This window comes from Phoenix dactylifera, unplaced genomic scaffold (genome assembly GCF_009389715.1).
Source record: "Phoenix dactylifera cultivar Barhee BC4 unplaced genomic scaffold, palm_55x_up_171113_PBpolish2nd_filt_p 000117F, whole genome shotgun sequence".
NCBI classification, from domain to species: domain Eukaryota; kingdom Viridiplantae; phylum Streptophyta; class Magnoliopsida; order Arecales; family Arecaceae; genus Phoenix; species Phoenix dactylifera.
Window position 1 is genome coordinate 344,782 of NW_024067686.1, and position 25,073 is coordinate 369,854.

General features: G+C 41.7%; 1 protein-coding gene and 2 long non-coding RNA genes across 4 annotated transcripts; all 3 read right to left on the minus strand.

Annotated features, from left to right (window-relative positions):
• Positions 1 to 387: 387 nt before the first annotated feature.
• On the minus strand, positions 388 to 2,876 carry LOC120104818. Of its 2 annotated transcripts, none has more exons than XR_005507180.1 (3): positions 1,279 to 2,876; positions 629 to 1,167; positions 388 to 431 (listed from the first exon to the last, which is right to left on the minus strand). It is a non-coding gene; the product is annotated as an uncharacterized LOC120104818 (long non-coding RNA). The 2 variants fall into 2 exon arrangements; XR_005507181.1 differs by lacking the exon at positions 388 to 431 and having other exon boundaries at positions 438 to 1,167; positions 1,279 to 1,364; positions 1,643 to 2,876.
• A 12,246-nt stretch (positions 2,877 to 15,122) lies between these two features.
• Positions 15,123 to 16,130, minus strand: LOC120104814 (probable long-chain-alcohol O-fatty-acyltransferase 5; the record flags this gene model as incomplete). The annotated part of the gene is made up of 1 exon (XM_039116618.1): positions 15,123 to 16,130. A coding segment is annotated over one exon (1,008 nt), but the record flags the coding sequence as incomplete, so codon positions are not given.
• A 4,859-nt stretch (positions 16,131 to 20,989) lies between these two features.
• LOC108511745 lies at positions 20,990 to 21,960 on the minus strand. Its single transcript, XR_001880137.3, has 2 exons — positions 21,691 to 21,960; positions 20,990 to 21,605 (listed from the first exon to the last, which is right to left on the minus strand). It is a non-coding gene; the product is annotated as an uncharacterized LOC108511745 (long non-coding RNA).
• Positions 21,961 to 25,073: the final 3,113 nt, after the last annotated feature.

Below are 25,073 nucleotides of genomic sequence, written 5' to 3' on the forward strand. Positions count from 1 at the left end.
ACTAGCGACGCTTTAAAGCGTCGTTAAAGTCAAACCTACCGACGCTTTAAAGCGTCGGTAATAGTTAAAACACCGGGATTTTAACGACGCTTTAAAGCGTCGTTAGAGTATAATTTTTTAAAAAAAAATTTAAATTTTTTTTTAAAACTCTGTTTACAAAATCAAAGGCATTCACACTAAACGAGATTATACTCATAGCACAATCAAACATATTTATCAAAACATTCATATTGTCAAATTACATTCATATTGTCAAATTACATTCATACTGTCAAATTACATTTGCAATGTACTTCCACTATGCAATGTCCTGGTCATCTCCAATATGCGGTTGAATGATCCCTTCCCGGTGAAGCAACTCCACATCTCTTGAGGTGTTGATGATAGCATCCAGAAACTTGGTATATTCAGTGACATCCATCTCGTGTCTCCTGCAACTTTGCTCCAAAGCAATTAGGTTTGCAAAAAAGAAGTTCGTTGACTCATCAACAAAAATGGCCGGGATTCCCAACACCCCCTGATCCTTACAGAACGTAATGTCTAGAAAGCCAGATGCTGACTTGCTCCCCTCGATTTTCACTCCAGCCTCTGCAAGTCTAGTAATGGGGGGGAGGGTTCTTGGGAATACCTCTGAACTCGAAGAATTGGTACGGCGCGGCAACACCTTGGAGAGCCAATCCCCAGTCTTGTCGATTATTAGGGATAAAGCAGAATAAGTAGTCCTTGATCGTTTACTGTAGCTTGCTGTGTTGGTCACCTCTGATTTTGGGAATCGCCGGATCCATCGGTGGATCAAGTGGAGTAAATGATCCACATCGAAGCCTTCGGCGGGCAGCTCTGGCTGTGGACCTCTCCAGAACGATGGCGGAAAGTCATCGAACGCATCGATGGCAGCATTCAGAAGGCGGGAGCTATCCCACTCTGGCATCCCCAGTGTTTCGAGGAGATGCTGGACAATGAAATACGGAAGTTGATTTTCTAGCAACATCAGGTCTACAAGAATATGACATTTGAGGCACACATTATCGTCGAAAAGCGATCTGAGCTCCTCCGCTTGCAGATCCTCATTAAACATTTGAAGGAGGAAACATCCATCAAGTAGAACAAACTTTGACAAGAAAACCGCATACTGTCATAACAGAACAAACTTTGACTGAAAAAAAGAAGCTAAAGGACAAGAAAAAAGAAATAAAGAAAATATGGTTATTATCTGATAAACAAAGTTAAATTTTTAATTATAAAGACGGTGATACATAATCACAAAAATTGAAAATATACCTAGGTGTTGATGAATCTTTGGGTCAAGAACTTGAGTGATGGATGCTAGAATTTGAATCAGAGAATAAGCGTGAAGAATCTTGGATCTATAAAAGAATAGTTAAAATAATTAGAGAAAGAAATTACAGGAAAATTTATTATGAGAATCACCCAATTAATTCTACCAACATGAATCACTCAACATTTCAGAAGCATTTCAAATGAGAATTGGAAGGGACCATATTCTCAAAGTTCTCACAGTGATGGATATAACTTCCTCTTAGGAATCTCATGAAGATGATAATATACAATTTACCCAACAGACTGAAGAACCTTCTCCAGTATTATTCACATATATGGATTCAGAGGAGAGATGCCCATGTACCTTGTTCAAGCTCAGGCAAAGAAATGGAAGGCCATATATTTGGTCGACAGTATGATGGGTACCTAGATGATAGAGTCCAATTGAAGTGATCAATAAACATAAGAGAACACATGTAAACATATGATTATAGATAAAGTCATAGTACTAAGAAGCAATTTCCTTTAAAAAAAGAAGACAAGGAAAAGGCACAGTAGCATTGAATGTAATGAATCAGCTTGTAAAGCTGTTCTGCATGACAATCATGATTGCCATGTTGGAGATGATATGAAACTGATCTAGTTCTTAGATCACATGAAGAACATGTAAGCCACATTATTGGTGCAAACATAAGGATAAAAAGACACCATATGTGTAAAGCCCTGTCAACATACGAGTATGTGTTGGGCCAAAAATCTCCTACAAATCTCCATTCAATGTTCCATATCACCAGTGAGTTATCAAATCAGAGTTCAAAACATTCAGTAATGCTTTAAACAAGATAATAACGGGAGGCACAATTTCAGTGAAAAATAAGCAAAAAGAGCTCAGTCAGCTAAACAAAGAAGCAGAACAATAGATCGAGTAACACAAATGGTGGGAAGGAGGGAAATACAAGAGAACAATCTTGTTATCTATTAATCATGAGCTTGTAACACAATTTTTCCCACCCAAAACAATTAAACCTCAAAAGCACACCAAAAGAGCAGAGGAAAGACCTTCAAGCAATAACAATGCAATGGACCAATTTCGGTCAATAAAAAGCAACAAAAGAAAAGGTTAACTCCAAGAAAAAGAGAATTACATAGAATTAGATGTGAGACATCCAAGCCCATACTTTATCCTCGGATTCTAGTGATAACAGCAAGTAAATGAAGAAAATCCCAGGAATTAAGGAAGAATATAGCTATCCACCAAAAAGCATTAACACAAAATAGACAACGTACAGCTATAAATCCAAATTTTATAGATTATGAAAAAAAAATGTAATGATTTAGACGAAATATTCTGAAAGACTCTGGAGATGCAATGATAGAACAAAAACTAGTAAAAAAAAAAAGAGTCAGGTTTCACTTTCGCCCATAAAGAGTCAGGTTTCAAGACCACATGCACAGCCATCTTACATAAGAAAGCATACCTCATTTGCGCCAATAAACACAAACTCAGACCACCATGGTCTTTTGGTATACAAACATTTGCTCAAGAAACTAGATGAAGACCCCTCCTATCAGAAGTATGTCCCCATAAAACAAAGCCCGAAACCTCCTTGTCAAGTCTTGTATTGATAGATAAAGGCACACTGACACAGGATATACAACAGATAGGAATAGATGAAAGCACAAGTTGGAGTGAGGTTGTTCTACCAGCCAGAGATAAAGCCTTCCATTTCCAACTTGCAATCTCCGTTGCCACCTTATCCAATAGAAAATTAAAATTCAAAGAGGCCAGAGGCATACCTAATAGAGGAACCCCTACATATTTCCACACCCCCTGCTTTCCTGCATGGAAAAAACCTTGCATATATTAGTGTGGAGTGATTGATTAAAACCCCGTTTGATTTTGATGAGCTCAAAGCATTTGAGTATATCGTGTGATTACTAATGAATTCAATTGAGTGTTTCAGTGAAAATCCTGCTCAAGTGTTTCTAGACATGGTTTACAGTATTTTGGATAAGTTAAGAAGTCTGCTGAACCAATGTCTGAGACTCGAGTCGACTCCCGAGTTTCACGAGTCGACTCCAAGCGTATCAAGGTCACTGGCACGAGCTCGAGTCGACTCCTAATCAGTATGAGTCGACTCCGACTGAAAACAGACAGAAGGATAGAAGAGCAGTCTTTCAGATCTGAGATTCGAGTCGACTCCAGTGGAACGCGAGTCGACTCCCAGCGGTGCACAAAGAAAAAGTCAGAGAGTGTTTTATGGACTCTGAGATTCGAGTCGACTCCAGTGGAACGCGAGTCGACTCCCAGCGGTGCACAAAGAAAAAGTCAGAGAGTGTTTTATGGACTCTGAGATTCGAGTCGACTCCCGCATTACGCGAGTCGACTCCAAGATTGTGCGACCATCAACAGAGAAAACCATGTTACTGCCACTGAGATTCGAGTCGACTCCCAGACAGCTCGAGTCGACACCAAGACAAGCTTCACGTCAAAAGGCAGAAGACCAACTTTCGGAAACTGAGAGCCGAGTCGACTCCAAGGAAGTTCGAGTCGACTCCAAGACTGGATGAGCCAAAAGACAGAGAATCGGGAGTTCGGGCTCTGAGATTCGAGTCGACTCCCAGGACAGTCGAGTCGACTCGAGAGGGCAAAATTCAAATTTGTATCCACGGTCTACAGAGGAAAAGCCGACTCCAAAATTGCCAGGTCAGCGCCAGAAGTTGGCGAGTCGACTCCGGGCCAAGACGAGTCGACTCCCAGTCGTGACGGCAACTTTAATTCAAACTTGGAACAGTTGCCGAGTCGACTCCTGAAAAGCTTGAGTCGACTCCCGCTACAGCCGAGTCGACTCCTGATCGCGCGAGTCGACTCCAACCCACCAACGGTCACATTGTCAGGCTGCGCAGAGTGTGCAGAACGGCCAGAAAAAGTGGAGTAACGGCTAGTTTCCGTGGGGGTTGGCTTAAATAGCCACAGAAGACTGTAGCAAAATAGAGAACATACATTCCACTCCAAGCATTCAAGTCTTCAAGCTTTGCAAGTGCTCTTCAACGAGAAAAAGGGGAGATCAGCATTTACTGCGCCACCAACTTCTCCCCAGCATTCAAAGCTTCCTCCTCCTACATTCAAGTCGATCACTCATCCAAGAGGAGACCAGAGTCAAGAAGCCATTCCTCTACTTAAGCTTAAAAGCGTTTGAGGGCTTCTAAACTCATCCTTGAATATATTGTTTCATACCTGCTTTTGAGAAGCTTATTTTCTGTTTTCTTTCTACTACGTGTATTTACTTGGTTCAATCGGGGGATTGAATCAAAGGGAAAAAGGTTAGTTGGTGAGCCAGTTTTAAAACCAACGTGTGAAAGGGTTTGATTGTGAGCCCGGGAAAACAATCGGGGTTGGTTCTAGTCGGTGAGCCTGGGAAAACCGACCGAGTTCGTTGTTAGCTCGTAAAACAACAAGTTTGGTTGTGAGCTTGCAAAACAACCGGCTGTAATCCAAGGGGGTTATAGTGTATTCCCAAGAGAAACTTGGGGAGTGGACGTAGGAGCAAGGGATAGCTCCGAACCACTATAAAACTTGTGTTTGTGATTGATTGTCTCTTCCTCTTCTCATTTCATATTGCTCACAGCACATAGTAATTAATTAAATAACTTGGCATAGTTTTTAATTAATCATCCATAACGTTTTAAATTATCCAAATTGTTTTAAAACCCAATTCACCCCCCCCTCTTGGGTTGTCTATCTGGGCAACAGGTGGTATCAGAGCCAAAAACTCTTCCACTCAAGAGTTAAAAGATCAAAATGACAACCCCATTTGGATCTTCTCACATTGAGGGTCAGTCCACCCAAAGACCCCCTTTCTTCAATGGATCCGACTACTCATACTGGAAGGCTAGGATGAAAATATTCATCCAAGCCCAAGACTATGAGATGTGGACCATTGTTGTAAATGGCCCATACATCCCATCCATATATATAGATGGTGTCAAGGTACCCAAACTAGAAACGGATTGGGATGAACATGACATGAGGAAGGCACAATTAAACTCTAAAGCAATGAATGTCTTCTATTGTGCCTTAGACCGTAATGAATTCAATAGGATTTCAACTTGTAATTCAGCAAAAGAAATTTGGGACAGACTTGAAGTGACCCATGAGGGCACGAATCAAGTCAAGGAATCCAAAATAAACATCTTGGTTCATAAATATGAACTATTTAAAATGGATTCAAATGAAACTATCACATCCATGTTCACTAGGTTTACTGATATTGTCAATGGCCTAAAAAGCCTTGGCAAGAACTATACTAACAGTGAGCTTGTCAGGAAAATCCTTCGATGTCTACCGAGGTTGTGGGAAGCTAAAGTGACAGCGATCCAAGAAGCTAAAGACTTGAACAAGCTTCCACTTGAGGAGCTCCTTGGATCCCTGATGACTCACGAACTCACCATGAAACAACACGAGGAAGAGTCTTCCCATAAGAAAAAGGTAATAGCTTTAAAATCTACTTCTTCTAACAAGGACTTATCTTGCAGCAGCAGCAGTGAAGAAGAAGAAGATGAGGAAGATGGTGGTGAGGCTCTTCTTGTGCGCAAATTCAAGAAATTCATCAACCACAAGAAGTCCTATCATCAAAGGAGAGGGCCCTCAAATTTCTACCGGAAGGACAAAGGTAAGGAAAGAGAAAACGAGGGGATTGGATGTTACGAGTGCAAGAAGCCGGGTCACATAAGAGCTGAATGCCCCTTACTGAAGAAGGGGAGTAAGTACAAGAAGAAGAAAGCTCTTGTCACTACACTATCCGACTCCGACTCATCATCCTCCTCTTCTGACGAGGAACAAGAAGAAAAGGCCAATTTCTGCTTCATGGCCAACGAAGACGAGGTAACTTCCGATACGCATCCTGATTTTTCTTTTGATGAACTTTATGATGCGTTCAATGAATTAATGATTGAGTATAAGAATATAAATGTTAAAAACAGAGAACTAAAAGTAACTAATCAAACTTATATTCATAAGCATGATTCATTAATTAAGGATAAAGATAATCTTACCAAAGAAAATCTAGAACTTAAGACAAGCAATCAACTTTTAATTAAGAAGACTAACACCTTAACTAAAGATAATGAAAAACTAACTAAGGAACTTTCAAACCATAAACAAGTCTTAAACAAGGATCTAACAAAAGAACTAAATGACTTAAAAACAGAAAATCAAACATTAACTAAAGAACTTAACAAATACAAACCCTTAGTTGAAAAATTTTCATATAGTTCAGAAAAGTTAAACATGATACTAAATAGTCAACGTGCAGTATTTAATAAAGCAGGCTTAGGGTACAAACCAAGGAATAAGCAAAAACTTCTTAGTAATTTCTTTGTTAAAGCTGGGGAAACAAAAACTAAGAAAATCACCTGTTTCTGTTGTGGAAATATAGGACATAAAGCAAATACATGTGACTATAGGAAAAGGAAAACTAAAAGAAAAATTAAAAGGGTATGGGTTCCAAAAGGAACCAACTTGACTAACCATGAAGGACCCAAGAAAACTTGGGTACCTAAGATGACATGATTTGCTTGTGTAGGAGTGTCTTGCAGCCAAGGTCAACAAAAATTGCTGGTATTTGGATAGTGGCTGCTCAAGGCACATGACGGGTGATAAAGACCAATTTTTCACCCTTGAAGCTAAGAAGGGAGGTGTTGTGACGTTTGGAGACAACAACCAAGGTCACATCATTGGCATTGGTAAAGTTCAAATCACCCCTTCTACTTTTATAGATAATGTTAGATATGTTGATGGTCTTAAACATAACTTGTTAAGCATTAGTCAATTATGTGATAAAGGATATGATGTTATGTTTAAACCATCACTATGTATTGTAACAAATCCTAATGATAATAGTTTGGTCTTTAAAGGGATTAGACGTGGAAATGTATATGTTGTAGACCTAGAAGATCTTGCAAAACATAACCAATGTCTAGTTGTAAATGAAACCAAAGAAAATGATGCTAGTTGGTTATGGCACCGTAAGTTAGGTCATGCAAGCATGGACACAATAACTAAACTAGTTAAAAGAGACTCCGTGATAGGTTTGCCAAAATTAAAATTTGAAAAGAACAAAATCTGTGAAGCATGTCAATTTGGCAAACAATCTAGGAATTCTTTTAAATCCATAAAATGTGTCTCTACCTCTAGGCCTCTAGAATTATTACATATGGACTTATTTGGTCCTACTAGAACAACAAGCCTAGGTGGAAATAAATATGGTCTAGTTATAGTAGATGATTACTCTAGGTACACATGGGTCATGTTTCTAGCGCATAAGGATCAAGCATTTTCTATGTTTAAGAAGTTCCACAAGGAAGTAACAAATGCTAGAGAATCCTCAGTTATAGCTATTAGAAGTGACCATGGTACCGAATTCGAAAATCAATTATTTGATGAATTTTGTAGCAAAAAGGGGATAACCCATAATTTCTCAGCACCTAGGACACCACAGCAAAATGGAGTTGTTGAAAGGAAAAATAGAACACTAGAGGAAATGGCTAGAACGATGTTATGTGAAAGTAACCTCCCTAAGTATTTTTGGGGAGAAGCCATTAATACTTCTTGCCATATATTAAATAGAGTTCTATTAAGACCCATCATAAAGAAAACACCATATGAACTGTGGAAAAACAGAAAACCAAAGGTTAACTATTTTCATGTTTTTGGATGTAGGTGTTTTGTACATAATAATGGGAAAGATAATCTAGGGAAATTTGACCCTAAATCTGATGAAGGAATATTCCTAGGTTATTCTACAACTAGTAAAGCCTATAGAATCTTTAATAAAAGAACTCTAGTTATAGAAGAATCCATACATGTTGTTTTTGATGACTCTAGTGACATCTCATCTAGTAAGAAGGTTAATTTTGATGATGATATTGAAATACTTGAAGAAAAGATAGATGAGATGGGATTACGAGATGATAATCAAAAGTTGATTGAAGGAGAATCATCAAACCAAGAGCCTATAGTGGATCATGGGCTAACTAAAGCTTGGAGGTATGCTCACGGGCATCCTAAGGAACTAATTCTAGATGATCCATCACAACCGGTTAGGACTAGAGCATCCCTTAGGAATATGAATAATCATCTAGCCTTTGTTTCACACTTTGAGCCCAAACATATAGAAGAAGCCGAAAATGATGTAAATTGGATAAATGCAATGCAAGAAGAACTAAACCAATTTACTAGAAACAAAGTGTGGGATCTAGTAGAGAGACCTTCTGAATATCCAATTATTGGTACAAAATGGATATATAAAAATAAGCTAGATGAAAATGGAATTGTTATACGGAATAAGGCTAGACTAGTAGCAAAGGGTTATAATCAAGAAGAAGGTATAGACTTTGATGAAACCTTTGCTCCCGTAGCTAGACTTGAGGCTATTAGACTATTATTAGCATATGCATGCTCTAAAGATTTCAAACTATTTCAAATGGATGTAAAGAGTGCATTTTTAAATGGGTATATTAATGAGGAGGTGTATGTAGAACAACCTCCTGGTTTCGAAAATCATCAATACCCTAATCATGTGTATAAACTAAACAAAGCACTTTATGGGTTAAAACAAGCACCTAGAGCATGGTATGAGAGACTTAGCAAATTCCTATTAGAACATGAATTCTCTAGGGGAAATGTAGACACAACATTATTTCTGAAAAGACAAAATAAGGATATGTTGTTAGTACAGATTTATGTTGATGATATCATTTTCGGTGCCACTAACAATCGCCTCTGCGAAGAATTTGCTGATTTGATGCAGAGTGAGTTTGAAATGAGCATGATGGGAGAACTGAACTACTTCCTCGGGCTTCAAATCAAACAATCTGAAGAAGGCATCTTCATCAATCAAGTAAAATATATCAAGGAGATGCTCAAGAAGTTTGATATGGAGGGAAACAAATCAATCAGCACCCCCATGAGCTCATCATGTAAGTTAGACCAAGATGAATCAGGTAAATCCGTCGATCAAAAACTTTATAGAGGTATGATAGGTTCTTTACTGTATCTTACTGCAAGTAGACCTGATATTATGTTTAGTGTGTGCATGTGTGCTAGATATCAGGCTAATCCTAAAGAATCACACCTAGCTGCAGTTAAAAGAATCTTTAAATACTTAATAGGAACTAAGAACATAGGACTGTGGTACTCTAAAGAATCTAGCCTAAACTTAATAGGGTACACAGATTCAGACTTCGCTGGATGTAAACTTGATAGAAAAAGTACCAGCGGGTCTTGTCAATTTCTAGGAGAAAACCTAATCTCATGGTTTAGCAAGAAACAAACTCGGTTGCATTATCCACTGCAGAAGCTGAATATGTTGCAGCCGGGAGTTGTTGTGCTCAAATCTTATGGATTAAACAACAATTAGAAGATTATGGCATTAAACAAGATGAAATCCCCATTAATTGTGATAACACAAGTGCCATAAATCTAACTAAAAATCCAATTCAACACTCAAGAACTAAACACATTGAGATAAGACATCACTTCATAAGAGATCATGTATTGAATGGTGATGTGTCACTCCACTTTGTGTGTACTGATAATCAATTAGCAGATATTTTCACAAAACCCCTAAGTGAAGAGAGATTTAGTGTGCTTAGAAGGGGATTAGGAGTGATTGATCCATCCTAGTGGGAGTTACCACTAGATTAATTGATTTTGATGATGAGAATGAGGTTAAAAGAGAGTTTCTATTCAATGATCATCATATCAGTCCTTAATTAGGTGATTTTCCCTCATTTGGCGCGATTATAGCAAGAGTTTTAAGTGCGTGCCAAGGTTAGAGACGACTCGAGTAAGTTTCAGAGCCGGCTCCTAAGGGGGAGTCGACTCGCGCATTTGCGGGAGTCGACTCGCAAAGCTGGCAGCAAAAGGGGAGTCGACTCGCGCATATTCTGGAGTCGACTCGAGGTCGAGTCGACTCGCGACTCAGGGGAGTCGACTCGCAGTCGGGATCCGACTTTTTAACCCTAGGTTTGTCGTTTCGCAAACACTTTTCCTCAAGCCGCCACTGTTCACAAAGCCCTAGAGCCGACTCCTAGGTCATCCCCGATCGTCTCCAAGCCTTTTTCCCGTCGATTCTTCGCCGGACATTGAGTTTCCATCCGTTCCTAGGTCATTTCCGGTCCGTCCCGAGCTTCCTCTGTCCGTCCTTCATCGTCCTCAAGGTATTTTTATTCCCGTTTAGGTCAAGATGCCTCGTAAGGCCGTCGTTAGGAAGAGGTCCCGTCCCGCGGCCGTTCCCGAGCGGCGCTCCAAGGCGCGGCATGATCCCGCGAGGCAACCACCTCCGGATCGTTCCCCGCCTAGGGAGGTTCATGTTAGGCCATTGGCCGGGAAGGCCGTCTCCACCGGGAGGTATGTCGATTTTGACTTCCTCTCCCGGGAAGGGTTCACCATAGGCGATAGGCTTAGAGCCCAGGGTCTAGAGTACTTCCTCACCTTGGACCTTCCCACCTATCCTGGCCTAGTTCAAGAGTTCTATAGTACCGTCCATCGGGGAGATGGAGGTATTGAGGGCACGGTATTAGGTGTCCCATTACGTGTCACGGAGGATCTCGTTGCCCATATCCTCCACCTCCCACTGGTAGGGGTAGCTCCTGCACATCCTGAGGATAGATTTGAGGCCCTTACGATCGTCTTAGGGCAGCCACCTCAGTCCCCCCTAGATGAGGTATCTGCTAGCTCACTTCCTATTGAAGTGAGAATCCTCTTGAGCATTCTATCCAGGTCCATCTTCCCTAAGACAGGAAGATTTGATTTTGTGAATGAGAGGGACCTAGCTATTATGTCTTACATTCTTCAGGACACCCCGGTCAACTTCCCCAAGCTGATTTATAGGTATATGTGTGAGCCTTTAGATAGACCTAGGCTCTCCCTCCCATACGGGATGATATTCACTCTCCTGTTTAGGCAGTACGAAATTTCCATTCCTGAGAGGGAACCCTCTCGTGCCTTGCGATGGACTGATCGCTTGGGTACGGGGACCATGCACAGGATGGAATTTCGGAAGAAAGACGGGATCTGGGTTAGGAAGTCCACTCTCACTGCTCAGACCACCAGACCATCACCCAGTCCTGAGCCAGACTCTGATTACCCAGACTCTCCACATCATCCAGACCTTCCATCCACTCCTCCTGCTCCTACCACCTCTGCCGGACCTTCCTCCTCAGCTCCACCATCTATGGAGGTCCGTATTGATCCAGAGCAGCTCCGAGAGCTGCGGCAGGAGATCATCCGAGATTTGAGGGACGAGCTGCTCCGGGAGCTCCGAGGTTCCGTGCCAGCTGCCACTCCTGCACCCACTCCTGCACCCACTCCATCCTCCGCATTGGTGCCATCCTTGACAGCCGTGACAGACATGACGGCTAAAGTGCGGGAAGAGATATATAATATCAGGGATTTGATGCAGGCCCAGTTCCGCAACATGAGGGAGATCAAGAGCACCACTCGACAGTTTCGAGAGGAGATAGGCCGTGACATGCACACCACTACCGAGGGGGCCGAGCGCTTGTCGAATGTGATTGTCGGCAAGCTGGACGCACTTCAGACCTCAGTGACTGGGCTTCAGACGTCGGTGACTGAGCTCTCCACTATGCACAGCAGAGCCACCTCGTCTATCATCACACAGCTTAGCCATGTCACAGAGGCAGTCGCCCTCCTCATGGAGCGGAGCAGATTGGGAGGAGGAGCCACATCCTCCAGAGGAGGAGACGCATCCTCGAGAGGAGGAGCTACATCCTCGAGAGGAGGAGCTACATCCTCGAGAGGGGGAGCTACATCCTCGAGGAGGACATAGATGATTTTGAGTTGTGTTTTATCTTCTTTTGTATTGTTTTTGCCTTACTTATAGTATGCTCAAATGTATTCACCTTCATATCAATACAATGAGTAGACATCTTATCTTTATTTCTGTGCCAATTGACTGTGCCATTTGATGTTTGATTGTGCCATTTGTGCCATTGATTGTGTGTGTGATTACCTCCTTTTTGATATGATGACAAAAAGGGGGAGAAATATGTATAAAATATGTAATAAGGGGAGAAATATGGTTAAAATATGTAAAAGAACTCTTAAAAACACACACAAATTTGTTCTAAGTGGATTCGGTACCTCGAGGCTCATTATCTCTCTTTTGGGGCTCCTAATGGAGTAATCTCCAGAATCTATTCAAGGGATATTCGGAGATTAGCTTAATCGTACTCAAGAACAAATTGACAGATTTTCCCTCTAAAAACAAAAAATTCAGTTCAAAAATTTCAAAGCATTAAAAGGAAATTCAGAAAACTAAAACTAGTTGAATGCATATGTTGAGGGGGAGAATCTGAATTTTAATCAAGATAAATCATTGATAACATATAAGCCAAACAATTGATTGCATAATATGGAGGCTTATATAATTCCAAATGAAAGGGGGAGCTTTAACTCCGAAATTTAAATGTTTCACACCTTTCAAACTTGGATAAATTAAATTTTCAGACATTTGAATTCACTTGTGAATTTTATTTCATTATTTATTGAGCAATTCATTTTACGTATACTCAAAGTTTTGTCATCATCAAAAAGGGGGAGATTGTGGAGTGATTGATTAAAACCCCGTTTGATTTTGATGAGCTCAAAGCATTTGAGTATATCGTGTGATTACTAATGAATTCAATTGAGTGTTTCAGTGAAAATCCTGCTCAAGTGTTTCTAGACATGGTTTACAGTATTTTGGATAAGTTAAGAAGTCTGCTGAACCAATGTCTGAGACTCGAGTCGACTCCCGAGTTTCACGAGTCGACTCCAAGCGTATCAAGGTCACTGGCACGAGCTCGAGTCGACTCCTAATCAGTATGAGTCGACTCCGACTGAAAACAGACAGAAGGATAGAAGAGCAGTCTTTCAGATCTGAGATTCGAGTCGACTCCAGTGGAACGCGAGTCGACTCCCAGCGGTGCACAAAGAAAAAGTCAGAGAGTGTTTTATGGACTCTGAGATTCGAGTCGACTCCAGTGGAACGCGAGTCGACTCCCAGCGGTGCACAAAGAAAAAGTCAGAGAGTGTTTTATGGACTCTGAGATTCGAGTCGACTCCCGCATTACGCGAGTCGACTCCAAGATTGTGCGACCATCAACAGAGAAAACCATGTTACTGCCACTGAGATTCGAGTCGACTCCCAGACAGCTCGAGTCGACACCAAGACAAGCTTCACGTCAAAAGGCAGAAGACCAACTTTCGGAAACTGAGAGCCGAGTCGACTCCAAGGAAGTTCGAGTCGACTCCAAGACTGGATGAGCCAAAAGACAGAGAATCGGGAGTTCGGGCTCTGAGATTCGAGTCGACTCCCAGGACAGTCGAGTCGACTCGAGAGGGCAAAATTCAAATTTGTATCCACGGTCTACAGAGGAAAAGCCGACTCCAAAATTGCCAGGTCAGCGCCAGAAGTTGGCGAGTCGACTCCGGGCCAAGACGAGTCGACTCCCAGTCGTGACGGCAACTTTAATTCAAACTTGGAACAGTTGCCGAGTCGACTCCTGAAAAGCTTGAGTCGACTCCCGCTACAGCCGAGTCGACTCCTGATCGCGCGAGTCGACTCCAACCCACCAACGGTCACATTGTCAGGCTGCGCAGAGTGTGCAGAACGGCCAGAAAAAGTGGAGTAACGGCTAGTTTCCGTGGGGGTTGGCTTAAATAGCCACAGAAGACTGTAGCAAAATAGAGAACATACATTCCACTCCAAGCATTCAAGTCTTCAAGCTTTGCAAGTGCTCTTCAACGAGAAAAAGGGGAGATCAGCATTTACTGCGCCACCAACTTCTCCCCAGCATTCAAAGCTTCCTCCTCCTACATTCAAGTCGATCACTCATCCAAGAGGAGACCAGAGTCAAGAAGCCATTCCTCTACTTAAGCTTAAAAGCGTTTGAGGGCTTCTAAACTCATCCTTGAATATATTGTTTCATACCTGCTTTTGAGAAGCTTATTTTCTGTTTTCTTTCTACTACGTGTATTTACTTGGTTCAATCGGGGGATTGAATCAAAGGGAAAAAGGTTAGTTGGTGAGCCAGTTTTAAAACCAACGTGTGAAAGGGTTTGATTGTGAGCCCGGGAAAACAATCGGGGTTGGTTCTAGTCGGTGAGCCTGGGAAAACCGACCGAGTTCGTTGTTAGCTCGTAAAACAACAAGTTTGGTTGTGAGCTTGCAAAACAACCGGCTGTAATCCAAGGGGGTTATAGTGTATTCCCAAGAGAAACTTGGGGAGTGGACGTAGGAGCAAGGGATAGCTCCGAACCACTATAAAACTTGTGTTTGTGATTGATTGTCTCTTCCTCTTCTCATTTCATATTGCTCACAGCACATAGTAATTAATTAAATAACTTGGCATAGTTTTTAATTAATCATCCATAACGTTTTAAATTATCCAAATTGTTTTAAAACCCAATTCACCCCCCCCTCTTGGGTTGTCTATCTGGGCAACAATTAGACTTAATTGCTCTTGGGGTTCTTGGGCTGAAGATAAGATGGGATTTAGATGTATTAATAGCTTGGCCGGCTATAATTAACAAGCATCAACAAGGGATTTTAAGTAGAATTCTATCCTTTACTATCGCCCTTGCTACTTGCATGTCATCAGCAAAAAGTACATGGGATATTGGAGGGGGTTTGGAAAACTCCCATAACAGCAGAAAACTCCGCCAGCCCCACCGCGTCGGCCCCACCTCTCAGGAGGGGCGGGAAGAAGAGCCAGTACCCGGTGCCGACGATCAACCCGAGTGCAAGCGGCGCCGCCACGACGGGGTGCGGCCGCCACTAGCCGGCCTTCCGGGCCTTCCTCTCCACCACCGTGAGCAGCCCGTGGAGGACGAAGAACGCGGTAACCTCCCCGGTGGGAAGTGCCAAGGTGAGGTAGTAGAACATGAGCTCGTGCATGAGGCCGGAGACGAAGAAGGTGGCGAGGATGCCGGCGTCGAGCCCCCAGCGGGCTTGAACGGGGTCGTAGACGGAGGGGCGGAGGATGGAAGAGACCATGAGGTTCCAGCGGCGGCCCCAGAAGTCCTGAAGGGAGGAGGCGCCTAAGGGGTTGTTGAACTGGGGCTCCAGCTCGAGGCCAAGGAGACCGGTGGCGATCTTGGCAATGGAGGCGAGACCGAGATCTAGGATCAGGTAGATGTGGCAGCAGTAGATGGCGAGGAGGAGGTACGGATGCATTCTATCACTATAGCGGTAGCTGGAGATGATGGTGGCCAAGAGGAGAACCCTGACGACAGTGATGAGGCGGTGAAGGGTGGATAAAGATGAAGAGATGGGAGGTTTGGGCTTGGGTTTGGTTTGGATCTTGACAGGGAAGAAGGAGGTGAACAGGAAGGGGAGAAGGGGGAGGGAGGGGCAGAGGGGGCCGAGGCCGAAGGCAAGGAGGAGGAGCTTGAAGAGGGCGAGTAGCACGAGGATCGTGATCCAGGTGACCAACGTGGCCGGCACCGCCACGGCCAGCGCCGCCCCCATGGAGAGCAGGCCAAAGACCCCTCCGTAGAGCACGGAGGCGTAGAGGGCCTTCCAGCCGGCGGTGGCGCGGGAGGAGGCGGAGGCGGCCGCCGAGTTGTACCAGGAGCGGATGGAGAGGAGGAGGTTCCAGGAGGAGGAGAGGAGGAGGGAGTAGACGACGAGGAAGAGGAAGACCCACGTCCGCCGCTTGCTCAACGCCTGCATCAGCAGCGACTCCCCCCATCGCGACGACGGAGAGCGCTCGGCGGAGGAGAATGGATGAGATCGGTGAAAAGGGTTGAGAAGAGAGGGAGTCGGTCGGCGTGAGATGGGGATTTAGGGCTTTAGAGGGAGGGGGTCGATCGGGTTTTGGAGGAATGAAGTCCGACGACGCTTATAAGCGTCGTCGTGTTCTTCCGATATGCCGACGCTTATAAGCGTCGGGGATTAAATATTCCGTTCGGTAATGTACCCAGACGCCAACGCTTAAAGAAAGCGTCGCTGGAAGCTTTTTTTACCGACACTTCTCAGAAGCGTCGGCGGTTACTGTCTTTCTGTTGTAGTGCGACTAAGGAGAAGGAGAACTTCCACTGCTTGCGGCGGAGGAGGGGCTCGGAGCTGGAGGGGACGGAGTCGTGGAGATCTTCCACTGGAGATGGAGCTGAAAAAAAGGGTTAAACGAGAGACTCTGTGCCACTGTAAAAGAAATTCAAGGTAAAAGAAATGGGACCGTACATAGAAACGATAAACTGGGCATCAGCGGACAGCTTTCAGAGGCAAATAAACAGAAGACACGTATTCTGTACGGGATGCGGGTCCCGCACTCTATTGGACAAAAATTTCAATCAGGGCATTTGTTGCCTTGGAGAGCAGCAACCGCTCGGTACCGTTTACCCTTTTTGCTGCACGGATGCAGCATTTAGAGCAGCGGATCCCGTCCTGATCGATGGCCACGATTGACCGGAGTTTTCGCGGGGCTAAAAAGATATTGTTGAGGGGAGGCACCGATAAAAGGTCCGAGATTTTACTTTCTGTTAACCTGGCAGGTTGTGCTTGTGTTGTGTTAGAGTTTTATAAATTATTATTTTTATAATAAAAAAAATTTGAGATGCTGCCCTTCCATGAGCCGTACATAGATTGGAACAAGCATTCTATGGACCACATCTACTTGCTCGATTTGATGAGGCATCGGACTGGGTGCGGCACGTGAAAGCCATGACATGCACCAACTAATTGGTCCTCGGGCCATGAGGCAACATGATCTGTACATGATCGTTTGATGATTTATTTAATAAAGAAAATTACCATGATTACTCTTTTTATATTATTTTATAAAAAATCAGAAAATATCTTTACCGTCCAATAAGATATTTAAGGTACTCAGTTATGGACAGATTAGCTAGGGTCATCAGCCTTTTTTTTATAAAAAATATTTTTTTATTTTCTGTACCATCCTTTCTTTAGAAATTAGTGTCCGTCACGATGAGAAAAATTATTGCCTGCATGCATAAGCGTGGCAAAAATGTTAAAAACTTAATAAAATAATAAAAATAATTTTAAAATATATATTTATATAAAACTAAAAATTAAAATAATAATTATACTTTTAAAAAAAGTTTAAACGTTCTCAGATAAATAAATTTTTTTTTCTCCCCTTTCTTTTTTTCTGCATGAAACCAAAAACGAAGCTTCAAAAGAGAGAAGGTAGTTAGGTCCCGCTCAATTTCAAAAACCAAAGAAGGAAACCACCAAAGTAGTAGCTTAGTGGTACTGGGCGTAATTTCTATCCTCATGGTTCCAAATTCGAGTCGCTGTGGTGTTGATTAAAAAGTGGCTTCGGCCACTGCTTGGACATAAGACATAGGAACGCTTCCTAACTTCTAATAGTCGGGGTGGTGCCAGGTGTAAGTATTCATACGTAGGACTCGAGCCAGAACTCAGAGAGGTAGCTGAGCCGGGCCCACGGGTGGGGATGGTATGAGTAAAAGCGGTCGGGTGCCCAACACACGGTCATTTCTGCCCGCATTGAATATTCTTCTGGCGGGGCGGAGGCTCAGTGGGGGCTACTATGCAGAGGTGGGCTTGTCCCTTCCTCCCCCATTCCCCCCTTTTTTTTTAAGCAAAAAAAAAAAAACAAAGGAGGATCAAAGCTAGCTACAAGAAAAAAAAAAAAAATCAGTTAAACTTAAGGCTCACTTCACTTTGATATAGACCAGCACATAAAAATGAAAAACAAACTTTGTACTTTGAAGCCCATGATTCTTAGTACTTTTAAGATGATGTAACAAAATATGTTCTGGTCCACAAAAAACCAACGGCCATAATTACCTGGCTGCACAACCACATGATGCATGCAATATAGACAATGATTTCATATTAGCGAGAGGGCTAGGCAAGTCTAACACCTCCTTGATTGTCAGCTGCCTTGCCACTGCCGCCGAGTGGAAGTACCGTGGGAAAAAAAAGAAACAGTCATGTATAGTTTTGAAGCTTGTATTGGAATCTATGAGCATGCACGCATGCATCTTGGCGTCAATTAAACCTATAGACTACATTGCATCAAGCCCAAATAGATAGTCTCCCAGGTCCATGTGAGGACTCCAGCATCAGAACGGTCTATCATTTGCGACCGTTTTACTCTCCTAAAACGGTTCAATGTTTGAATGTTTTACATAATGAAAACGATGTTTGATTGTTAGATATATTTTTAGCAATTAGGACTAATCCTTGGGAAATTGAATTGTTAAGAGAGATTCGTGCAGAGTATACACAAACATGGAGAATGATTTGGCCGTAAGCAAAGTGTTCGAATTGATTGTTAGATATAAAAAGAACAACTGAAATATTACTATTCTTTCATGGCTGAGAATGTCCATTTGTTAGAGAAAATTACTTAAATAAAATGAAGCTTTCATAATAGTCCCTTTGAGGCCCAATGGAGAATTTGGGAGCCAAAGCGATACCTTTGGATCGAAGAAAGCACTTCCTAGCTCTTAAAAGGTCCCACCGACCATGTGAGTTTCACCTTCCCTTCCTTTGCTTTGTTTAAATCTAGGGAAGCAAAGAACCTGAAGTCCAAAAGATTCTCCTCCACTCTTAAAAATATGAAACAACCTTCTCACCTTGGCCTTAAAGAAGAATTTATATTAACCAAAAAAAGAAGAATTTATATCCTATACCTGGTCTACCTGGTCGGTTGTAGCATAGGCCTATAACGACCCACAGCATGTACAAGGCTGGCCACTTCAGCGTAAGGAGAAAAAGGAAACAAGCCTACTGATTTGACCGAGCGCTCTGTCCCAAGCTAAACCCTAGCTGCGATCTCGGCCGAGCAAAACCCAAGTTCGAGGAGAGGAGCCCCACCGAGGAGCTCATAACTGGAGGAAGTACCCTGCATCTCGCATTTCATTGAAATAATTAAAAATACTGACTTGCTCTCCTCCAACTCTATGGCCCATGGCCGCTAAAAAGCTTGAAAAGCTTCTTAATCAGCGTTGGCAATTGAACTCCTAATTCTTGGTACTAAGAACTCAGGGTTGTGCTTCTTGCATTCGCAGGGATATTAAACAAGCTAACAGCTGCCATTTCTTCAAAATGAAAAGAAACTTTATTGCCAAATAGTATTGTATCAAAAATTAGGTTGGGAGTACAAGAAGAGAGAGGGCCAGGGAACTGGAAATACCTCGTACTAGAATACTACGACACCTTGTCTTGTCAGTATCTTCTAAAAGCTAGTTTCTTTTTCTTGGTTCCTGATCCCTATCTCGGCGAAACAAAGATAAAGCAGAAAGAACTGTGATGGGATCGGATAGAGATTGGATATTAATATATTCATGTCCATATTTTCTAATGGGATCAAATAGAGATTGGATGCTACTATATCCATATCTATATTTATTTTGTTTGACGAATACAGATAGAGATATAGATGTTAGTTGGATGCAAAAATTTATATCTATATTTATTTTAAACGGATACCGTTATAAATCGAATACTGAATGTATGGATATAAGTATGAATATAAATTGGATAATTAAACTTTTTGACTATAGAATTAAACATATTACTAAATAGATGATAAATCAAGTTTATAGTATGTTAGTATCATCATTTATTTCCTTAAAAGTTCATGAGTGCTATATAAAATGAAATAAGATTACAAATAGAATCGGATATTCAGATATGGATCGGATAGTTATCTATTCATATTCATATCCATTTTTTTTTACGTATATCGATACAGATATGAATAATAGTCAGATGCTCAAATATCTATCGATATTCGGATAGTTTCAGATACGAAAACGGATCTGAATGGATATTATCCGATCAACCTTTATCCCTAGAAAAAGAAGAAAAATGAAAGAAAGAGGCGGAAAAAATGGTCTCAGTTGCCCATCTTTTCTAAGTACCGGTCCTGCCTAGTAAATGGGAGAAAACTTTAAGGACAACACACTTCATAAATCTTCTTCACAAAAGCAAAATGTTCATCAATCCTATCGGAATGACTGTGATGGTGGATCAGGATGCTGGTGGTGCTCACTCAATGAAGGACGTAGGATGCAAGCAATGCTCACTTAGTAGAGGATGCAGGATGCAAGTGGTGCTTGCTTGGCAGAGATCGTGGTTAGGGTCAGGAAACGGAGGCAGGATGCTCGGCTGAACCAGTGGATTACTTTTCTTTTCTCCTTACCTTAAGGTGGCCGATCCGGATATGGACAGTTCCAATAAGATTTCATTCTTGAAAAAAAATCCATTTTTTGATTTATTTCATTTATTCCATGACCGGAACAAAGGGGGATACACGTTACACCACGATTTTGAATCAGAAGAGAGATTTCAAGAAATGGCAGATCTATTCACTCTATCAAACGGATCATTCACTACAAAAAACTTATCTTTTTTGGCACTTTTTAGAGCCTTTTCTGACGCTTATAAGCATTGGTAATTTTGGCACCGATACTTTCAAAAGCGTCGCAAAAACATTGGTAGACGTAGGGTGGAAATATTTTTTGCCGACGCTTTAAAAAAGTGTGGGTAAAAGCCGAAGCTTTTCCAACACTTATAAGCTTCGGGATAGCTCGGGCTTTTGCCGACCCATATAATCGTCGGGCCTTTTCCGCTTATAAGTGTCGTTATAATTATTTTTTTTGAAAAAAATATATTTAAAAATCCTAATCTTAGGATTGGAAGCGTCGTTATAATTCATTCAGTGAATTTCTTCTCATTAAAATGGAGATTGGAGATCTGTACAAGAGCTCGAGGATTGAGACAACAACCAAAAAGATTAAAGAAAATAGAAAAAAAAAAGAAGCTAAAGATTTAAGAAAGAAAAATAAGAGAGAAACAACAGGATGCCAAGCTTAGGGCATCTTAGGAGCCAAGAAGAAAACAACATTATTTTTGATCTAAGAAGAAAACAAAAATAAAAGACCTGCTTCTTCTTCGGGCAAGATTCCAAATCCTCCAGCACATGTTCTCGAGCCTCGCATTCCTCTCCTACGGATTCCTCATCGCCACTGCCTACCCAGAAAACCAACAAAAATCGAGAATAACAGATGAAAAGAAGGGGAAAAAATATATCGCCGCTGCCCCTCTCCCTCAGTAGCAACGACGACTTGGAGGCGTCGATCACCAGCCCCACGTCCAGGATTGCCTCTAGATAGCTATTAATCCAGTCGTTCCTCGCCATTCTCGCCTTCACTATAAGCCCAAAAGGAGAAGGATGAAGAAGAAGAAGAAGAAGCTTTTCTTCCCGAGGTTGGGGGGCTCACCGGAGATGGCCTTGAGGATGGCTTTCCGCTGCGGTCCCTGATCGTCCAGAGGTGAGGAAGAAAAAGAGGAAGAGGCGGGGGAGGGGGCCTCGCCATAGGAGCATCGAAGAGAGGGGAAATACCTCTGCTTCCCCGGAAGGCGTCGTACACGCGGTGCCTCTCCCATGCCAGCGACGAGCTCAAGAGCTTCCGCTCGTGCCTCTGGTGGCTCTACGTCGACCAGGAATTTGTTGGATTTGGATTAGGGAGGAGGAGGAGGAGAGAGAGGGGTACTGGAGGGGTTAGGGATCAGGATGGGGAGCGACTGGAGGGGTTAGGGATCGGAAGGAGGGTGGGCGATAAAGATTTATTGTTAGGGACCGGAGGGTATAGTTGGTCTCCAACAACGCTTTCTAAAGCGTCATCTAATCACTTTTCTCTTTTTTGGCCTCCGATGATGCTAATAAGTATCGTCGACGAATTTTGGCAAATTTTGGCCTCCTACCGATGCAATTTAAAAGCGTTGGCAAATTTTGGCGCTAGAGCCAAAATTACCGATACTTCTACCTAGCGTCGACATGTAAGTATTGGAATAACCAACTTTTTCTGTAGTGATTATAGGTCCGATCTATAGCTGAGCTGGTAGACTAAATCTAGAATATAATTTTTTAACCTCGAGGACTCGCCCAAAATTTACACTTAGCCCTAAACCTACAGTCTGCGAACTACCTCCTTCCCCTCGAGGCTGGCCAAGCATCTCGTTATCATTAGAGGAAGGATTCTGGGAAGGGGATAATTTTTGGAGACGTGATGGGGGACAATGGCACCATTTTTTCTTTCTTCTTTTTCTTTTTCCACGCAATTCATATGTTAGCAACTGCTACCCGTGCTTCAGCAAAGGAGAGAAGGCAATTGTTTAAGAGAGCGGGTGTTTGATGAGAAAATTTAATGATACATTGTAAGTTTGAACTTAGACTCGGAGCTTGGAACTCTAGGACAGCTAATAAAGGTAGCTTGAACGTTTCTGTAGCTTCTAAAAGCAACGGGCGCAGACCACATATTTCGACAGAAAAGGGGTTGGTTTTGTCTGAATTCCTTGATTTTTTATTGTCTCCCACTTCTAAATTTTCAACTTTTTGTAATATATTCCAAGCTATAATGTACCTAAAACTTTGCTAGCTATTTTTTCATACTTGGTTTCCAGTCACCCAACGCCAAGACTGCTTGTGGACTCGGAATTGTTAACTGGGAGATACGTAGATTAAACCATCAGTAACCACTCCCTACTGACATAATTATTGATAAGAATTACTCATTTAGAGGGTTAGTAGGATTAAGTTGTACAAATAATAAAAAAAAAGGAAGTACTATAGAGAGAGAAGAGAGAACTCTGATGGTTAACTTTATTTCACCCTTTCCTATGAAATAAAGCCAAGCAGATTAGGTTGTTTATTCGTGTGTTAATTGATTAAGTTATGCACATCTTTTTCAGCTCTTATTTGGCTGGTTAAATTGTTAACCTATCCCTAATCATCATATAATTAACTAGTATTTAAACAAGATTTAAAAAATTAAAGATGCTAACTATTCTAGGAGCCAGCACATGTGAGAACTCTGGATCAAATTTCAGCTTATCTAGAGTCTAGAGAGTTTGAAATAAATTCCATTATGAGAAAAAAATTTCCATGACGGATTAGTGGAATAATAACTATATTGCTGACATTAATTCTGGCCACAGCTTCTTGTTCGAATGTTTAAATGCTTGGCATTGTAAGATAAGCTAGCCTTATTGCAGAACAATATACTTAAAAAAAACTTCGTAAAGAACATTTGACTGCTGCTTGATTCAAACCTGAATCAAAGCCGCAGATAACGGATCTGAAGATCTTTGAAGCTTTGCCACCAAAACCTGAAAAACTTTGGGAGTGGTCTGCTATGTGGAACCAAAAGTTATAGTTCTTGAATGAATAATTCCTATTACAAACTTGGACATTTTCCTTAAGGTTCCAAGGAGGAGTTAAGGCTCATACCAGATCTCTTGGACAGATTGTTTGTAGACACCTTGAACGAGGCTTGAATTTAAATGTATTGGTGAGTTAAAAAAAATGAGCAAAGAGCTAGGCCTAGCTTGCTTGCACTTGGCTCTACCAGTTGGCACCTTCCTTAATTTTGACCTGCAACGTGTATATAGAGAAAGGGATTGCCCTATTAATCATCTCAAGAAGCTTGTAACTACCCGAATTGAAATAAGAGAGTAGGAGGCTATTTTTCTCCTCTATCAATAAAATAAAAAAAGGACAAAAAAACAGAAAACCAATTGAGGCTGTTTGGATTATTGAGTTGAAAATTTTATGAGATTTGTAGATTGGGCTGGTACGATCAGCAAAATCATAAAATTACAAGCTGAGCTATAGGCCTATATTCATATATACCCAAGAATGAATGGCTCAAATCCTATAGGTAGAAAAAAAAAGACCAATTATTCAAACAAGCCCTCAACTAGTTTATTTACCTCCAAAAAAAAAAAAGTATTATTTAAAAATGTCATCCCAACTCAATAGGACGACGTGGTTTATTTATTTATATTTTCAATTTTTCTAATAGCACAGCCCTATTCACTAAAATCATCTTTATCCTCCTCTTTTGACCCACATAGTATAGCTCTAAAATCTACACGCACATGCAAAGCGTTTCTCCGCGAGATTGCACCATTTGGACTTCGTGTTCTTCTCATTTTTTGACAGGTCTTATCCTTTGCTCATGAAGTCTTAAGAGATGGATCCACACACAAATATTACATAAGAAAACAGATAATAATTATTCATGTATTTTGTTACAAGATTCTATTCATTTACTTTGTCACAGCAAACTATTGCCACCTATTTAGTTATCACTCATTTGGAGATCTCTTCATGCAAACATTGTATCATATCATATTATATTACATCGATCAATGAAGAACTTAAATCACGTGTAACCCAAGCGCTAACATGCAATCTTTTCCAAAAGCCAAAGAGAAAGATGCCATCACTGGAGCAACTGTACACCGGTTAAATTCTCTTTCCAAGCATGAAATCTTTTATGGAACTGCTTTGCAACATCCATAGTCACCATGCCAATAACCATTGCTCCACTACTACTAACTTGTCCTCCTCATACTTTATCCTTTTAAAGAGCAAGCTAAAGCCTTGGACCCTATTTCTCACGTTTGAGTTCCCAAACTATAACGTCTAGACTTAGACCTATAGAAACTTCAGGCTTTAGAATGTGTTTTTTTATTTTGAGTGGGTGGGAAAGAGCAAGAATCAAATAAAGTTCTTTCATACGCAAAAATCACACTTTTTTATGGGAGCGTGTTCCACGCGTGCGGAAAAAAAAAGGCCAATAAGAGCACAGATCCTCTGCATTAAGGGGTTCACACTGTAGAATCCAATATAGTGCTCGATAACCACCATTAGAACATGGACAACCATCAAACGAAATATTCTTATAAATTATACACGGCACACTTCGTTTGATGGCTATG